Source organism: Geotrypetes seraphini, chromosome 9, assembly GCF_902459505.1.
Source record: "Geotrypetes seraphini chromosome 9, aGeoSer1.1, whole genome shotgun sequence".
Taxonomy (NCBI): domain Eukaryota; kingdom Metazoa; phylum Chordata; class Amphibia; order Gymnophiona; family Dermophiidae; genus Geotrypetes; species Geotrypetes seraphini.
This window is the reverse complement of record NC_047092.1, coordinates 91,538,970-91,557,575: the sequence shown is the minus strand read 5'-3', so window position 1 is coordinate 91,557,575 and position 18,606 is coordinate 91,538,970. Positions and strand designations below refer to the sequence as shown.

The window sequence follows — 18,606 nt, the reverse complement described above, 5'->3', positions numbered from 1 at the left end:
GCCAGCCTGTACCAACTTCTCAGAATCCTCCCCTTCCCAAGCTAACCTTGCTCTGGAAAATGGACTCCTGCTTTGCCTGGAAGTTCCTGGCTTCAGTTTCCAACGAGTTAGTGGTACTCGGATGGAAACAATCTCAATGTTTCCTAAGGTGCCTTACAGCATTCTCAGCATTGCAGCTCTGCCTTACTGTTTCTCCTGCTCCTCTGGCTCTTCCTGTTCCTGCCACTCCTCCCTCCAGCTCTCAGCTGTAGAAGCATTATTCTTTCCAGGTTCTAGCTCTGCTTGATGCATGTCATCCCTGCTGCTCCTCCCCTTTCTTTAACCCTCTGTATGTCAGCTTGTAAAGCTGCAGGTTTAAAAAGAGTTTTTACTTCTGCAGTTTTGAATAAGGAATAATAGGGTAATATGAAGGAATTCTGAGCTGCTGCTGCACTCTGTCCTATTCTCTGCCTTTCTGGTGTGTGAGCTGTCTGCTTGCCAGACCTTACAGCTTGCTTTCTTGTTTTGGGAATAGACACTGGTTTGCCCGAAATAGGGTTAGCAGCAGAGTCTCTGAATGAGACAGGGTCTTGCTTGTCATAGTACATAATCTCTTTTTATAAATTACCTTCATAAACCATATTTGTAAAAGATAGTACTCTTCTTTTTAGTGCTACCATTTAATCACAAACTATATATATATTTTTAATTATCAGAAATCCAGGAAACACAACAATGCAGAAGTGGATCCATACACTTTCCTTCCTGCTATTCATATTTACTTTCCTGTACAAAGTAACCCTGCAACCCAAATGCTTTCTGTGCTTACCCCCGCTCTTCAAATGGCCAGTGAACTCTGAGGACATCTTGAGCCAGGGCAAAGCCATTATCTTCCTGGAGACCAGCAATTGCTCAGAACCCCCTCCTCATGTTTCCTGTGCTATTGAATCTGCATCCAAGATCTACCCAGACAGACCTGTAATCTTCCTTATGAAAGGGCTGGGCATTAACAATACAGTTCATGACCAAAATTCCTCACAAGAAGCATTCTCCCTTTTGTCTGCCATGAAGAATGTATATATTTTTCCATTACATATGGAAAGATTACTCCAGGATACTCCCCTGCTGCAATGGTACCTTCAGGTAAGATTCACTAGCAAATTATGCTTTCTTCTGTTGTTATGTCCTTATTTGACACCACTGTTTTTGTAGGGTTAAATAGCCATTAGCATTCTTTTCTACCAGTCAAATAAGGTCCTGCCATTGGTCAGCACCAGACTCTTCAAGTGCAGTTCTTTCACTAGTAAGGGGTGATTCATTGCATATTAGTTGCTTGACATAGACATTTTGGATATGATGTATAAATCCAAGTTTAGATGTTTTGTGGAAAACAGCCAGAAATACAATTGCAAACATGACCATTTTCAAAACAGGAAAATGTCTTTTAGTTTTTAAAATGGTCATATCCTAGATGTTTGTCCTCAATGTGTCTATTATTTTGAACCATTTAAAAAATGTTCAATTGAAAAACACACAAAAACCAGCTTTTGGAATATAGAAGATACTAGCATTCTTAGCAGACTGGCCACACAGACATCCCAGCAGAGCAATGGGGCACTGCAGTAAACTATACATACAAGATCTCAGATACACATCTCACCATAATCCTCTTACATTGCATAGTCAGTCCTCCAAAACTACTCAGAACCTTATGTATCCATTTGTATACCATTGCAATAGTTTTTGGGTGAGTTTTGGAGGGCTCACTTCTAATCTAATCTTCCTTCCCTAGATTTAGGGCTTGGTGTGATTTACAACTTCCTGTTTACAAACACAAGAAAAGATAGGAAAAAAAATAAAAACAGAACAAAGAAAAGGTTAAGCCCCATACAGCTATAAAAGAGGAAAGTCTTCAAGGCATAGTCATTTGAAACATTCTGAATTAAATTTGGTAAAACATTCCATAATGAAGGTGTGATATAAGAAAAAGAATGCTCAAGTAAATCCTTTTAAGTAGACCCCCTAAAATAATGGAAATATCAACATATTTATATGGCTTGATCTATGGACTAGTAAACACCAAAAAGTCCAACAGGACAGAGAACTCACAGGTATAAAACAGTACAAAAGGAAATGGGAACGGACAATGAGCACTCCACTGAAAAACACTGATGTAAAACCAACTTGTTTATTTCATAAAAGGACACAAGCAGAAGCTGTGGACCTGACACAGCACTGTGTTTTGGCTTCTGAGGAACGCCTGCATCAGGGGTCACTAAAAATGGAACCAAACCTGTGGCTTATATGTTCACAGATGACAGGTCTGGGATAAAACAAAGCTCAGTCCAACTAACATGCCAGAGTAACCAAAATTTTTGAAAATGCTTCCATAGCTTTTCAGTGATTTTGGTTACTCTGGCATGTTAGTTGGACCGAGCTTTATTTTATCCCAGACCTGTCATCTGTGAACATATATGCCACAGGTTTGGTTCCATTTTTAGTGACCCCTGATGCAGGCGTTCCTCAGACACCGAAACACAGTGCTATGTCGGGTCCACAGTTTCTACTTGTGTCCTTTTATGAAATAAACAAGTTGGTTTTATATCAGTGTTCTTCAGTGGAGTGCTCATTGTCCATTCCCACTTCCTTTTGTACTACTTAATCTATGGACTACCTTTTCTGAAAAGAAATGAACAATTGAAACAATAGATTCAGGAATAATACCGTGCAAATTTTAAAAAACAAGCACAGACATTTAAAATGCCTGCATTCTCTATATTTTGTTTTTGTTCAATTATTATGTATGTTACCTTGTAACCCATTCTGAGCTCTCTGGGGAGGACGGGATTTAAAATGAATTAAACAAATAAATAAAATCTACCCTAGCCTGAAGTGGCAGTCAATGTAGATTTTCCAAAAGAGGAGATATATGGTTGAATTTTGACTTGCTGCTGTTTTCTGAACCAATTGTAAATGTTTAAGGATTCCTGAAGTTGTGATAAAACAATAATTTGAACAAGTATCACAAAATGAACAGTGTCAAACAAGGATCATAGAAACGTAGAAACATGATGGCAGATAAAGGCCAAATGGCCCATCTAGTCTACCCATCCACGGGAACCATTATCTCTTTCTCCGAGAGATCCCACATGACTATATCAAGTCATTTTGAATTCAGACACAGTCTCTGTCTCCATCACCTCTTCCGGGAGACTGTTCTATGCATCTACCACCCTCTATGTTAAAAAGTATTTCCTTAGATCACTCCAGAGCCTATCACCTCTTAACTTCATCCTATGCCCTCTCATTGCAGTTTCCTTTCAAATGAAAGAGACTTGATTAACATTATGTAGGTATTTAAATGTCTCTATTATATCTCCCCTTTCCCGCCTTTCCTCCAAAATATACAGATTGAGATCTTTAAGTCTGTCCCAATACGCCTTAGGATGAAGACCACGTACCATTTTAATAGCCTTCCTCTGGACTGATTCCATCCTTTTTATATCTTTTTGTACATAATATTCTAAATGAGGTCTCATCAAAGTCTTATACAGGTGCATCTATACCTCCTGTTTCCTACTGGCCATACCCTTTCCCTATGCAAACTAGCATCCTTCTAGCTTTCGCAGTCACCTTTTCAACCTGTTTAAGAACATAAGAACTGCCGCTGCTGGGTCAGACCAGTAGTCAATCGTGCCCAGCAGTCCGCTCAAGCAGCAGCCCTCTGGTCAAAGACCAGTGCCCTGACTGAGACCAGCCCTATCAGCATACGTCCTTGTTCAGCAGGAACTTGTCTAACTTTGTCTTGAATCCCTGGAGGGTATTTTCCCCTATGACAGACTCCGGAAGAGCGTTCCAGTTTTTTATCACTCTCTGGGTGAAGAAGAACTTCTTTACATTTGTACAGAATCTATCTACTTTCAACAGCATGCACTCTTGTTCTCCCTACCTTGGAGAGGATGAACAACCTGTTCTTATCTACTAAGTCTATCCCCTTCAGTACCTTGAATGTTTTGATCATGTCCCCTCTCAATCTCCTCTGTTCGAGGGAGAAAAAGCCCAGTTTCTCTAATATTTCGCTGTATGGCAGCTCCTCCAACCCCTGTTTGAAAAATTTGAATTCTAACTGGTTGTTTCGTTTAATAATTCTATGCTTCCGTCTTGTAATGTATCTTCTTTTAAATTGTATTTTTACTGTATGGTCGGTTCTTATTTGTTGTAATTCACTTAGAACCTTTCTTTTAAATTGCATTTTTCTTTTAAATAATATTTTCTACTGTAGGACCAATTCTTATTTATTGTGTTTTGTTTTGAATTGGTTTTTCCTTTTAAATTGTACTCTCCACTGTATGATTTGTGCTTATTTGTTGTAAACCACCAAGAACCATTTTTGGTCAGGCGGTATATAAAAATAAAATTATTATTATTATTAATAACCATCTTAGTCGCTCTTCTCTGGACCCTTTTGAGTAGTACCGTGTCCTTTTTCATGTACGGCAACCAGTGCTGGAAACAGTACTCCAGGTGAGGGCGCACCATGGCTCGGTACAGCGGCATGATAACGTTCTCTGATCTGTTTGTGATCCTCTTCTTTATCATTCCTAGCATTCTGTTTGCGCTTTTCGCTGCCACCGCACATTACATAGAAACATAGAAACATAGAAGATGACAGCAGAAAAGGGCTACAGCCCATCAAGTCTGCCCACTCTGCTTACCCACCCCCTGTCTATGCCCTAATGACCCAATTTCCTTATCTTGACCCTCGTAGGGATCCCACATGGGTATCCCATTTATTCTTAAAGTCTGGCACGCTGTCTGCCTCGATCATCTGCACTGGAAGCTTGTTCCAATGATCAACCACTCTCTCTGTGAAGAAATACTTTCTGGTGTCGCCATGAAATTTTCCGCCCCTGAGTTTGAGCGGGTGCCCTCTTGTGGCCGAGGGTCCCTTGAGAAAGAAAATATCATCTTCCACTTCGACACGTCCCGTGAGGTACTTAAATGTTTCAATCATGTCTCCCCTCTCCCTACGTTCCTCGAGAGTGTAGAGCTGCAATTTGTTCAATCTCTCTTCGTACGAGAGACCCTTGAGCCCCGAGATCATCCTGGTGGCCGTCCGCTGAACCGATTCAATTCTGCGCACATCTTTACTGTAATGTGGCCTCCAGAATTGCACACAGTACTCCAGATGAGGTCTCACCATGGCCCTGTACAACGGCATTATGACTTCAGGCTTTCGGCTGACGAAACTTCTATTGATACAACCCAATATCTGCCTTGCCTTAGATGAAGCCTTCTCCACTTGATTGGCAGTTTTCATGTCTGCACTGATGATTACTCCTAAATCTCGTTCTGCTGAAGTCCTAGTTAAAGTTTCTCCGTTCAAGAAGTATGTCCTGCATGGATTTCCACTTCCGAGGTGCATGACCTTACATTTCTTAGCATTGAAGCCTAGCTGCCAGGTTGAGGACCAACTTTCCAATGTAAGCAGGTCCTGCGCCATATAATTCTGTAAACTGCATTCACTTACTATATTACATAGTTTGGCGTCATCGGCGAATAGTGTTATTTTACCTTGAAGCCCTTGAGTCAGATCCCCTATGAATATGTTGAAAAGGAGTGGACCCAGGACCGAGCCCTGCGGCACTCCACTGGTCACCTGCGATGTTTTAGAGAGGGTACCATTAACCACCACCCTCTGAAGTCTGCCACTCAGCCAATCATTGACCCATGCAGTTAGTGTCTCTCCTAACCCCATCGATTCCATCTTGCTTAGCAGCCTGCGGTGTGGGACACTGTCAAAAGCTTTACTGAAGTCCAGTTACACGACGTCCAAAGACTCTCCCAAGTCCAACTTTCTTGTTATCCAGTCAAAGAAGCTGATGAGATTGGATTGGCAGGACCTACCCTTGGTGAATCCATGCTGACTGGGATCCCGAAGATTCCCTTCATTCAAGATCGTGTCCAATTTGCTTTTAATTAGTGTTTCCATGAGTTTGCACACTATTGATGTGAGACTCACCGGTCTATAATTCGCAGCCTCTGCCCTGCAACCCTTTTTATGCAGAGGAACGACATTAGCTAATTTCCAGTCCAGGGGAACTTTTCCCTTACTTAGGGAGAGATTGAATAGCTCAGCCAACGGTTTCACCAGGACATCGCTCAATTCTCTGAGCACTCTTGGGTGCAAATTGTCTGGTCCCATGGCTTTGTTCACCTTGAGTCTTGCCAGTTCATCAACTTGTTGATCAGAACTCCTAAGTCCCTTTCCTGGGAGGTCTCTCCAAGTACCACCCCGGACATCCTGTATTTGGCCACCTTGAGATCATAACATTCAATCACACCCAAGTCCCACTCTTCTATAGCACACATAAGTTCTTTACCTCCTAAACTGTACCGTTCCCTTGGGTTTTTGCAGTCCAAATGCATGTCCTTGCATTTCTTAGCATTAAATTTTAGCTGCCAAATTTCAGACCATTCTTCAAGCTTCACCAGGTCTTTGTTCATGTTATTCACACCATCTGGGGTGTCTACTCTATTGCAGATTTTGGTATCATCCACAAAGAGGCAAATCTTACCCGGTAACTCTTTGTTTATAAAAATGTTAAAAAGAACAGGCCCAAGAACAGCCTCTGTCACCTTCCACTCAACCAGTTCTTGACCCAGCCCGTCACTTTGGGACTTATCCTGAGGGCACTCAGTTTATTTATTAGACGTCTATGTGGAACACTGTCAAAGGCTTTGCTAAAATCTAAATACACCATATCTAGCGCACATCCTCTATCCAATTCTCTGGTCACCCAGTCAAAGACATTAATCAGATTTGTCTGACAAGATCTACCTCTAGTGAATCCATGTTGCCTCTGGTCCTGTAATCCACAGGATTCCAGAAATTTGACCATTCCCTGTTTCAAAAGTGTTTCCATTAATTTGCTTACCACAGAAGTCAGACTTACCGGCCTATAATTCCCTACTTCGTCTATAGTTCCACTTTTGTGGAGAGGGACCACATCCACCCTTCTCCAGTGCTCCGGTACTGCTCCCGACTCTAGAGACTCATTGAAATAGTCAGTCAGTGGAGCTACCAGAACTTCCATAAGTTCCTTCAGCACCCTCAAATGTACACTATCTGGCTCTATCACTTTGTCCTCAAATATACACTTTCACCAGAAAGATACAAGAAATGTCATAAAAGTGAACAGTGCTGCTGTAGTTTAAATAAAAGGAGTATCAAAAAAAATGGAGGAAAAGCCTCAGACTGGAACCCTCCCACCACCACAATAGTGGTCCAAGGTGGTTGGGCGATCACCTCACTGGCAAAAAACCTCCATTTACTCTCCCCAATATAAAAACTTTAAGCAGGGCTGTATGTGCAAAGATGATAGAAGAAACTTTCAACTTATCTTCAGTTGAAAGTTTCTTCTATCATCTTTGCACATACAGCCCTGCTTAAAGTTTTTATATTGGGGAGAGTAAATGGAGGTTTTTTTGCCATTGAGGTGATCGCCCAACCACCTTGGACCACTATTGTGGTGGTGGGAGGGTTCCAGTCTGAGGCTTTTCCTCCATTTATTTCATACTCCTTTTATTTAAACTACAGCAGCACTGTTCACTTATATGATATTTTTTGTATCTTTCTGGTGAAAGTGTATATTTGAGCTTTATTGAATTTTCACACATCCGAGTTGATCTTTCTATCACTTTGTCTACATCTATTTTAGCTAGCTCCTCATGAACACAACCCTCTGAAAATCAATCAGGGTCTATTGCTCCTCCATCCCTATTCACACTTGTCTTCTGCAGTTCTGTTCCCGGCGCTTCAGCCGTAAACACAGAACAGAAATATTTGTTAAGCAATGTGGCCTTTTCTTTATCAGAACATAAGAACATAAGCAATGCCTCCACTGGGTCAGACCTGAGGTCCATCGTACCCAGCAGTCCGCTCACGCGGCGGCCCAACAGGTCCAGGACCTGTGCAGTAATCCTCTATCTATACCCCTGTATCCCTTTTTCCAGCAAGAAATTGTCCAATCCTTTCTTGAACCCCAGTACCGTACTCTGCCCTATTATGCCCTCTGGAAGTGCATTCCAGATGTCGACCACACGTTGGGTAAAGAAAAACTTCCTAGCATTCGTTCTGAATCTGTCCCCTTTCAACTTTTCCGAATGCCCTCTTGTTCTGTTATTTTTCGAAAGTTTGAAGAATCTGTCCCTCTCTACTCTCTCTATGCCCTTCATGATCTTGTAAGTCTCTATCATATCCCCTCTGTCTCCTCTTCTCCAGGGAAAAGAGTCCCAGAATCTCCAGTCTGTCAGCATATGAAAGGTTTTCCATACCTTTTATCAGATGTGTCGCTCTCCTCTGAACCCTCTCGAGTAACGCCATATCCTTCTTAAGGTACGGTGACCAATATTGGACATAGTACTCCAGATATGGACGCACCATCACCCGATACAACGGCAGGATAACTTCTTTCATTCTGGTAGTAATACCCCTCTTGATTATACCTAGCATTCTATTCGCTCTCTTTGCGGCCGCTGCGCACTGTGCCATCGGCATCATTGTCATGTCCACCATTACCCCCAAGTCCCTTTCTTGGATACTCTCTTTCAATAACATCCCTCCCATTGTATAGCTGTACCTCGGGTTTCTGCTTCCCACATGTAGTACTTTACATTTCTCAACGTTGAACTTCATCTGCCATCTCGTCGCCCATTCCCCTAGTTTGTTCAAGTCCCTTTGCAATTCTTCGCAGTCCTCTTTAGTCCAAGCTCCACTAAATAGTTTTGTGTTGTCCGCAAATTTTATTATCTCACACTTCGTCCCTGTTTCTAGATCATTTATAAATATATTAAATAGCAGCGGCCCAAGCACCGAGCCCTGTGGGACACCACTCATGACCCTCCTCCAGTCCGAGTAGTGGCCCTTCACTCCTACCCTCTGTTTCCTACCCGCCAACCAGTTTCCGATCCATCTATGTACATCTCCTTCCACCCTATGATTCTTCAGTTTCTGGAGTAGGCGTTCATGGGGCACCTTGTCAAAGGCTTTTTGGAAATCCAGATATATGATGTCCATGGGGTCTCCTCTGTCCATCCGTTTGTTAATTCCTTTGAAGAAGTGCAATAAGTTCTTTAGGCACGATCTCCCCTTGCAAAAACCATGTTGGCTGGTTATCAGAAGTTTGTTTCTTTCAAAATGTTCATCAACTTTGTCTTTTATCAGTACTTCCACCATTTTCCCTGGAACGGAGGTCAGACTCACCAGTCTGTAGTTTCCTGGGTCACCTCTTGATCCCTTTTTAAAGATGGGCGTAACGTTGGCTATCTTCCAATCCTCTGGAATCACACCTGTTTTCAGTGATAGATTGCAAATTTGCTGCAGTAGTTCCACTATCTCTTCCTTTAGTTCCTTCAGAACCCTTGGATGGATTCCGCCTGGACCCGGGAATTTGTCAGCTTCTACATATTCCTCCCCTTCACCTTTGAGTCTTACAATGCCACTTTTGCACTTCTTCCTATCATTAATATATTTAAAAAATGTTTTGTCTCCCCGTTTTACCATGTCAGGTATTTTTTCTTCCATTTGCATCTTTGCTTTCCTGACTACACGACCAGTCTCTCTTAACTTTTCCAGATACTTTTGGCTGTCTTTTTCTTTCTACGTGGTTTATGAAAGCTAACCTCTTATTCCTTACCTTCTCAGCTACTTCTTTTGAGAACCTAAGCGATCTTCTTTTCCTCTTACTTTTGCTTACTTGCTTCACAAAAAAAGTATGTTGCCCTTACAATTGCACCTTTCAGTTTTGCCCACCACATTTCCACTCCTTCCATATGTTCCCATACAGCCAATAATTTCTTGATGTAAACCCCCATCCAAATAAAGTTAGTTTTTTTTTTTAAGACTAGAACCTTTGCTTTTGAATGAGCTCTCTCTATATTCATCTAAATATTAAACCATACCTAGGAATGATTAAGAAAGGGATTACAAACAGATCGGAGAAGGTTATCATGCTGCTGTACCGGGCCATAGTACGCCTTCACCTGGAATACTGCATCCAGCTCTGGTCGCCGTACATGAAAAAGGACACGGTACTATTTGAAAGGGTGCATAGTAGAATGCCTAAAATGGTTAAGGGGCTGGAGGAGTTGCCGTATAGTGAGAGATTAGAGAAACTGGGACTCTTCGCCCTTGAAAAGAGGAGACTGAGAGGGGACATGATCGAAACATTCAAGATACTGAAGGGAATAGACTTAGTAGATAAAGACAGGTTGTTCACCCTCTCCAAGGTAGGGAGAACAAGAAGGCACTCTCTAAAGTTAAAAGGGGATAGATTCCGTACAAACTTAAGGAAGTTCTTCACCCAGAGAGTGGTGGAAAACTGGAACGCTCTTCCGGAGACTGTTATAGGGGGAAACAACCTCAAGGGATTCAAGCCAAAGTTAGACAAGTTCCTGCTAAACCAGAACGTATGCAGGTAGGGCTGGTCTCAGTTAGGGCACTGGTCTTTGACCTAGGGGCTGCCGTGTGAGCAGACTGCTGGGCACAATGGACCACTGGTCTGACCCAGCAGCGACAATTCTTATGTTCTTATGATAACCCGCTGTAACATTAGAAACACTTTCCCCATTTGTAAGCACTAAGTTCAGTATGACCCCATCCCATGTGGGTTCCATTACTAACTGCTGGAACAGTTCTCTTTGTAGAGAATCCAGAATCTCCCTACTTGTAGAAGATCCTGCAATAGGGATACCCCAATCAACATCCGGCATGTTAAAATCACCTATTAGCAAAACTTCTCCTTTTTAGATATATTCTGAATGTCTACTATTAAATCTCTATTTACTTCTTTTGTCTGTGAAGGAGGCCTGTATATCACACCAATGTAAATATATTCACCATTCCCTCTTTCTAAATTGAGCCACAGTGCCTCTTCCTCGTCTTGCAGATCCTGCAATTGTGTGGCTTTAATATGATCTTTAACCTATAATGCTACTCCTCCTCCTTTTCTTCCTGAACAGATTATAGCCCGGTATAACTACATCCAGTCATGGTTCTCTGTGAACCATGTCTCTGTGATTGCCACTATATCCAACTCCTCTATTTCCATTACAGCTTCTAGATCCAGAATCTTGTTGCCCATATTTCCAGCATTAGTATACACTACTTTCCAGACATTGTACCCTTTTCCCATCCGTGTAGAAGTATTGAGTGATTTATTTACCTGAGGGCTTATGCACACTTGGGAGCTTTGTTCACCTTACCCCATCACTTCTAGTTTAAAGCCCTCTTCAGTTGATTAGCCAGCCTGCTGGCGAAGACACTTCTTTCCTTCTTTGATAGATGCACACCATCCTGCTCAGCAGCCCTTGGAAGATCATCCCATGGTCCAGGAAGTCAAAACGCTCTTGATGACACCATCCATGTAGCCACGCATTCATCTCCAGGATGCAAACTTCTCTGGCCTGGCCTTTACCCTCCACAGGGAGGATGGATGAGAATACCACCTGCGCATCTGACTGCTTCACCTTCTCTCCCAGAGCCACAAAGTCACTTTTGACACATTCGCAGGGGTACCTTGCAGCATCAGATAGTAGTCATCAGCATCTTAAACACTGCAGTGAGCACTAGAACACCAACACATACATTGTAAAACTAAACAAGCCAGATCCTGCACAGTCAATTGATCCTGTACAGTCGATGCTATCAGAAAGCCATGTCCCTTTCATACACACAGACAGATACACCCTTGCCCAATATGGAATAATCACAAACTAAAAATAGAAATATGTAGACAAAAGTTAAACTGAACTGCCAAGAAACCAGACTCTGCATACAATGCAACACCACAACACCACAAAAACAGTAATACATGTCCTCTAATACTGTGCAAAATATAAAGACGGTAGATGTACATTTGAAAAAACTGATACATAACAATCACCACTTTACAAATTAACAAATAAAAATAAAACAAATAATGAGAAATAAGAAAATACCATTTTATTGGACTAATCCCCATAAGCTCAGTCCTCATCCCCACAAACCACCTGATTCCATCCACACAAACCTTGAATTGTTTTATATTGAAGAATTATATTAAAGAATAAAAAGAAACAATATTCTGTACAATTGTCAATTTATAAATCAGCGTCTTCTCCCCACTCTCTCTTCCCCATTTCCCTTCAGCGTCCTCAGCCCACTCTCTCCACTTTCTTTCAGCGCACGCACATAAAAACAAGCAAGTAATTTTATATAATTTTCATTCTATTCATTCATAGAAATTAAAGTCTAAATAATGCCAGTCACATAACAAAACATGATTTTACAAAAATAATTCCCTGCACAGTCAAGCCTGCAAGGATTACTAGATGTCTTTCAGCAGCTCCCCTCCCTCCCTTCTCCTTACCTTTGTGACCAAGTCAAAATGATCTACCAACAATAAAATTTTAAAAACATAAAGCACACTGTACACAGAGAAAATGTTAATTATCATTTATATTCTGCGGGTTTTCAAAGAGGTCAAAGAGGTCACCTCAGTAACAACTATACAAAAATAGACAAATATACCCCCTCCCTTTTTACTAAACCGCGATAGCATTTTTTAGTGCCTGGCGCTGTGCTGAATGCCCCACACTGCTCTTGACACTCATGGGCTCCCTGCGCTAAAAACTGCTATTGCGGTTTAATAAAAGGGGGCCATAGTGCAAAATATAGACAGCATATATAAATTCTCAAACGGACACATTGTGATCACTAAATTGAAAATAAAATCATTTTTCCTACCTTTGTTTGGAAATTTCATCAGTCTCTGGTTGCACTTTATTCTTCTGACTATGCATCCAATATTTCTTCCCTTCTTTCAGCCTCCTGTATGCTTCCTCTCCTCCAGACCTCATTCCCTCCCCCAACTTTTTCTTTGTTTCATCCTGTCCCCTTCTTTCTTTCTCTCTCCCTTTGCCCCCTTTCTTTCTCTGTTTGTCTTTCTCTCTCTCTCTCTCCGTGCTCCATATCTTTCTTTCACCCTGCCCCCTTCTTTCTTTCTCTCTCCATGCCCCCTTTCTTTCTCTATGTCTGTCTTTCTTTCTCTCTCCCCATGCCCCATTTTTTTCTTTCTTTCTTTGTTTCACCCTGCCCCCTTTCTTTCTTTCTTGATCCCTGTCCCCCCCTTTCTTTCTTTCTGGCTCCCTGTCTCCCTCCCTTTCTTTCTTTCTCCCTGCCCTCCCCCATGCCACCGCCATTGGGAAACATGCTGCTGCCACCGCCGCAGGGGAAAAGCTGCCACTGACCATCAGAAACAGGCCAGCGCCAAGTTCGCCCTGCTTCTCTTCCCCGCAGGCCGACCAACTCTAATTGCCTAAAGTCAATTCTAACATCAGAGAGGACATTCCAGGCCAGCCAGGCAGTGATTGGCTGGCCCAGAACGTCCACTCCGACGTCAGAATTGACGTCGGATGGCTAGAGTTGGTCGGGGAAGAGAAGCAGGGAGGGAGAACTCGGTGCCGGCTTGTTCCTGATGACAGTAGTGGCAGCCTTTCCCCAGCGGCAGCCCATTCCCTGGTGAGTGGCCAGCTGTGCACCCCCTTGGGCCCCCCCCCCACCTTGGTACGCCCCTGTGTTATAGAAATGATATGTAGTAGTAGTGAAGGGTTTGGTGCTGGAGAGAGGAATGTTCATAAAAAAGAGAAAAAAGAGACTGAGAAACTGCGAGTGAGAGAGTACTAGTGAGTGAGAGAGAATAAGCCCCATAGTGTGAGACAGTGAGAGAAGATGTGTGAGAGAGGATGGGGGAAAGGCGAGAATCTAATTAATTCCCATGGGAGACTGAGGTCTGCTAGATTTGTGCTTCTGCTACAGGAGGCACATTTTTAATTACGATGAGTAGAGCCCCCACCTGCAATGTATCCCTGAGGGGCTGGAAATTTATCAGGAGCACCTTCCAGAGGTGAATGTCAGCCAGTAGTCTCTACTATGTAAGCCCTAGACACAAGTAGTCTGCATTCCTTAGTGCCTCAAGATTTATCAGGGGTCCAAATAATACCTATAGCCTCCTAATATGAGGGGCCCCAATGATTTCAGCCCCAACTAGCCTTCTCAACCCTTCCTGCAAGTAGCGTGTCGCTATCTGTCTAAGGCCATGTGTGGAGCAGGGCACAGCATGTCACAACAAGTAACAATCATGTATATGAAGACAAGATGGCCCATCACCTGCAACCTGCAACCTGTATCTTGCAGGTGAGTTGGGATACATCAAGGCTTGGAATTGCTGAGATGCCACTATAGGTGGCTACACCAGGATTATCTGGCCCTCATCTGGTGCATGAAACAGCACCTCAGAGCTTCCCACAACAATCTTACAACTTCACTAGCCCCTATCATATCCTAACATAGAAACATAGTAGATGATGTCAGATAAAGACCCGAATGGTCCATCCAGTCTGCCCAACCTGATTCAATCTAAAAATTTGTTAGCTTTTTTTTCCTTCTTCTTCTTAGTTATTTCTGGACAAGAATCCAAAGCCCTGCCCAGTACTGTTCTTAGGTTCCAACTACAGAAGTCTCCGTCAAAGCTCATTCCAGTCCATCTACACCCTCCCAGCCATTGAAGCCCTCCCTAGCACATCCTCCACCAAATGGCCATATACAGACACAGACCGTGCAAGTCTGCCCAGTACTGGCCTTAGTTCTTCAATATTTACTATTATTTTTTGATTCTAGATCCTCTGTGTTCATCCCACACTTTTTTGAACTCCGTCACTATTTTCCTCTCCACCACCTCTCTTGGGAGTGCATTCCAGGCATCCACCACCCTCTACTTAAAGAAGAATTTCCTTACATTGCTCTTGAGTCTCCCACCCCTCAACCTCAAATTATGTCCTCTGGTTTTACCATTTTCCTTTCTCTGGAAAATATTTTGTTCTACGTTAATACCTTTCAAGTATTTGAACATCTGAATCATATCCCCCTGTCCCTCCTTTCCTCTATGGTATACATATTCAGGGCTTCCAGTCTCTTCTCATGTATTTTTTGTCATAAATCTCCTATCATTTTTGTCGCCCTACTGTGGACCGCTTCAAGCCTTTTTGGGGTAAATTCTCTCTTACTGCATTTAACTTAGGCGTGCTTTGGACGTCCGATGTAAGTGAATAATTACGGAGTTAAGGGTCTTAATTAATGTTAATTGGGAAATTAACGACACATAGACGTCCCTATGAGGTAGTTGACAAACTGACGTCTATAGAAAGCATAGTCCCGTCTCCAGCTCTGGACGTGGGCATTCCGTGGGCGTTCCGTGGGTGTTCCGTGGGCGTGCCAAATGGGGACGCTAGATGAGCGCTACCTGAGCGAGCAACCGCGTCTAAATATCGTGTATTATGTAGACGTAAGAAACCCTGGTCTAACTTGGATTTCAATGCCGTTTCAACTATCGTAATTGCGGCTCTTTGTTAGACGCGAGGCAGACGTCCGCTGTGTTTTTTCATCAATAATTCCAATAGTGAGTTTGAATAGGTAATTTTCATCTTTTCTCTGTCCTAATAAATATAATGACACCATAACAATGGAACACATTATATTGCATGGATAACAAACCACATTTCTGCCCAAACAATAATATAATTTACACATGGCTTTTACAACCCCCTTTTTTTTCTCAACAAACAGCACTGCAATCGGCTCTCTTTTGAAAGCAAAGAAAAAACAGCACACATTATCAGCACTTAAAAATAGAATAAACTGATACACACCTTAATATTCAAGCTTCCCTCATTGCAAAATGGAGGTCTTCAGTTGCACAAAACTGACCTCATTGTGACCTCATTGTGACTTCAAAGTAGTATGCCACAATTAAAAGATGTGCTGGGTGTAGAACTCACAACCTCTGGATGTTAGGAGCACAGGCTGGCGCCTAACACATAGAGCTACAGTTGCTTCTACTTAGGTCCATCGCGCCCAGCAGCCGGCTCCCGCAGTGGCCCATTAGGCCTATGACCTGCAAAGTGGTCCCTGACTATTCCTATAAGCTACCTCTACATCTATCTGTACCCCTCAATCCCCTTATCCTATCTAAACCTTCCTTGAACCCCTGTAGTGTGCTCTGGCCTATCGCAACCTCCGGAAGCGCTTTCCATGTGTCCACCACCCTCTGGGTAAAAAAGAACTTCCTAGCGTTTGTTCTAAACCTATCCCCTTTCAATTTCTCCGAGTGCCCTCTTGTACTTGTGGTTCCCCACTGTCTGAAGGATCTGTCCCTGTCTACCTTCTCTATGCCCTTCAGGATTTTGAAGGTTTCTATCATGTCTCCTCTGAGTCTCTGCTTTTCCAGGGAGAATAGCCCCAGCATTTCCAACCTGTCAGCGTACGAAAAGTTTTCCATACCTTTTATCAGTTTAGTCGCTCTTCTCTGAACTCACTCAAGTACTGCCATGTCCTTCTTGAGTTACGGCGACCAGTACTGGACACAGTACTCCAGATGTGGGCGCACCATTGCACGATACAGCGGCATGATGACTTCCTTCGTCCTGGTCGTGATACCCTTTTTAATGATACCCAACATTCTGTTCGCTTTCTTTGAGGCTGTCGCACACTGTGCTGATGCTTTCAATGTTGTGTCCACCATCACCCCCAGATCTCTTTCAAGGTTGCTTACCCCTAGCAATGATCCCCCCATTTTGTAGCTGAACATCGCTTCTTTTTCCCTACATGCATGACCTTGCATTTCTCTATGTTAAAGCTCATTTGCCACTTTTTTGCCAACTCTTGCAGCCTCGTTAGGTCCCTTTGCAGGTCTTCGCAGTCTTCCGTGGTTCTAACCCTGCTGCAGAGTTTGGTGTCATCTGCAAATTTAATATCCTCACATTTTGTTCCCGCCTCCAGGTCGTTAATAAATATATTGAACAGGAGCGGTCCAAGCACCGACCCCTGTGGAACTCCGCTCGTTACACATTGCCAGTCTGAGTAATGGCCCTTTACTCCAACCCTCTGTTTCCTGCCTGCCAGCCAGTGTTTGATCCATCGGTGGACATCCCCTTGCACCCCGTGGTTCCACAGCTTCTTAAGCAGCCATTCGTGGGGTACCTTGTCAAAGGCTTTTTGGAAGTCAAGGTAAATGATGTCTATGGATTCTCCTTTGTCCATCTGTCCTCAAAGAATTACAGTAAGTTCGTGAGTCACGACCTTCTCTTGAAGAAACCGTGCTGGCTCGCCTTCAGCTGTCCATTGTTTTCTATGTGTTCGCAGATGCTGTCCTTAACCAGTGCTTCCATCATCTTTCCCGGAACCGAGGTCAAGCTCACCGGCCTGTAGTTTCCCGGGTCACCCCTTGATCCCTTCTTAAAGATGGGCGTGACATTTGCTATTTTCCAGTTCTCCGGGATTACCCCAGTTTTAAAGGATAGGTTACATATTTGGCGAAGTGTATCCGCTATTTCATTTCTCAGTTCTTTAATACCCTTGGGTGGATGCCGTCCGGACCTGGTGATTTGTAGCTCTTCAGTTTGTCTATCTGTCGGAGGACATCCTCTTGGCTTACCTCTAGTTGGCAAGTCACAAGACGGCAAGATAATCCCAAAATGGAATTTATACAGGGAACTATAGGGAACTCAAGCGCTCACAGCTAACAGCTTGATATATTTTACAAACTGAAAACCATAGGGTGAGCTATCATCGGATCCTTTAAGTTCTTCCCCAAACTATTTATTTATCCAAAAAATCTTTAAATTATTATCTTATTTTTTATTTTTATATTAACTGTTTTCTTAAAAAACTTCTTCAATATTTTGCTTTGTTTCGAATAGCAAACAATACTTTATAAAGTACTCTATATAACTATAAGAGTACTTAGCTTGATAGCTTGGTGACAAACGAAGACGACGGAAGAACTCCGTTTCGCTCATCCAAATATTATTAAGAGAGCTTCGTCAGGAGAAAGGCCACCAAATTCACTAAAAGGTAAAAGCAAAATAAAAATTGAAACAATATCAGAATTTATCTAGAAAACTTTTACGCTTGTAGTAGAGAAAGCTCTAAGGCAGTACTAATGGCTATACTCGTAAACATTTTTAAATTTTTAGTACTAAAGAGAATATCCATCCTTTATTAGTTAATTAGAAAAATCACGGCGAATCAGTAATCATGAAGAAATTCTCTACTTTAGATTCATGAAAACTAAAAACTAAAAAAGCTTCTAGACTACCACAGCAGTTAGGAGCAGTTTACATACCTATTTAAATCAGCGGCAATCAGAGCCACAGGCAGACATTCAGAAATAAGATATAACAGGCTAAAGCTTTTCTACCGCCTTATTCAGCGTCGTGCCATGCCACCCTCTAGTTTAGAGGGATGAAAGCGTCTGATGTCATGTCCGGAATAGGCTCCGTTCAAACACAGAGCCCTTTAAAGCTAAAGCTGATGTCATATCCGGCTGTAACATGATCCTGTTATCAAGACCGTCACATTGGATTTTTATCTTTTAAACGGTTCTAATATATTAAAGAAAAACCTGCCAATTAATAGATATGTTTAAGCCAGTTGGATGTAAGCTATGAAGGCGATCTATCCACCTTTGCTCCAGGCGCAATAGTTTTTTCCCCCTATCCCCTCCCCTTATCGATGCCGGTGCTAGATCG

The 18,606-nt window shown here is 42.6% G+C and overlaps 1 protein-coding gene across 1 annotated transcript in view; it reads left to right on the top strand.

Moving 5' to 3' along the window:
* Positions 1–714: 714 nt before the first annotated feature.
* A4GNT (alpha-1,4-N-acetylglucosaminyltransferase) overlaps positions 715–18,606 on the top strand; it is a 52,651-nt gene continuing 34,759 nt past the window's right edge. Inside the window, exon 1 of the mRNA XM_033957760.1 lies at positions 715–1,122. Coding sequence (XP_033813651.1) covers positions 715–1,122 — 408 coding nt within the window. The remainder of the gene's footprint in view (positions 1,123–18,606) is intronic.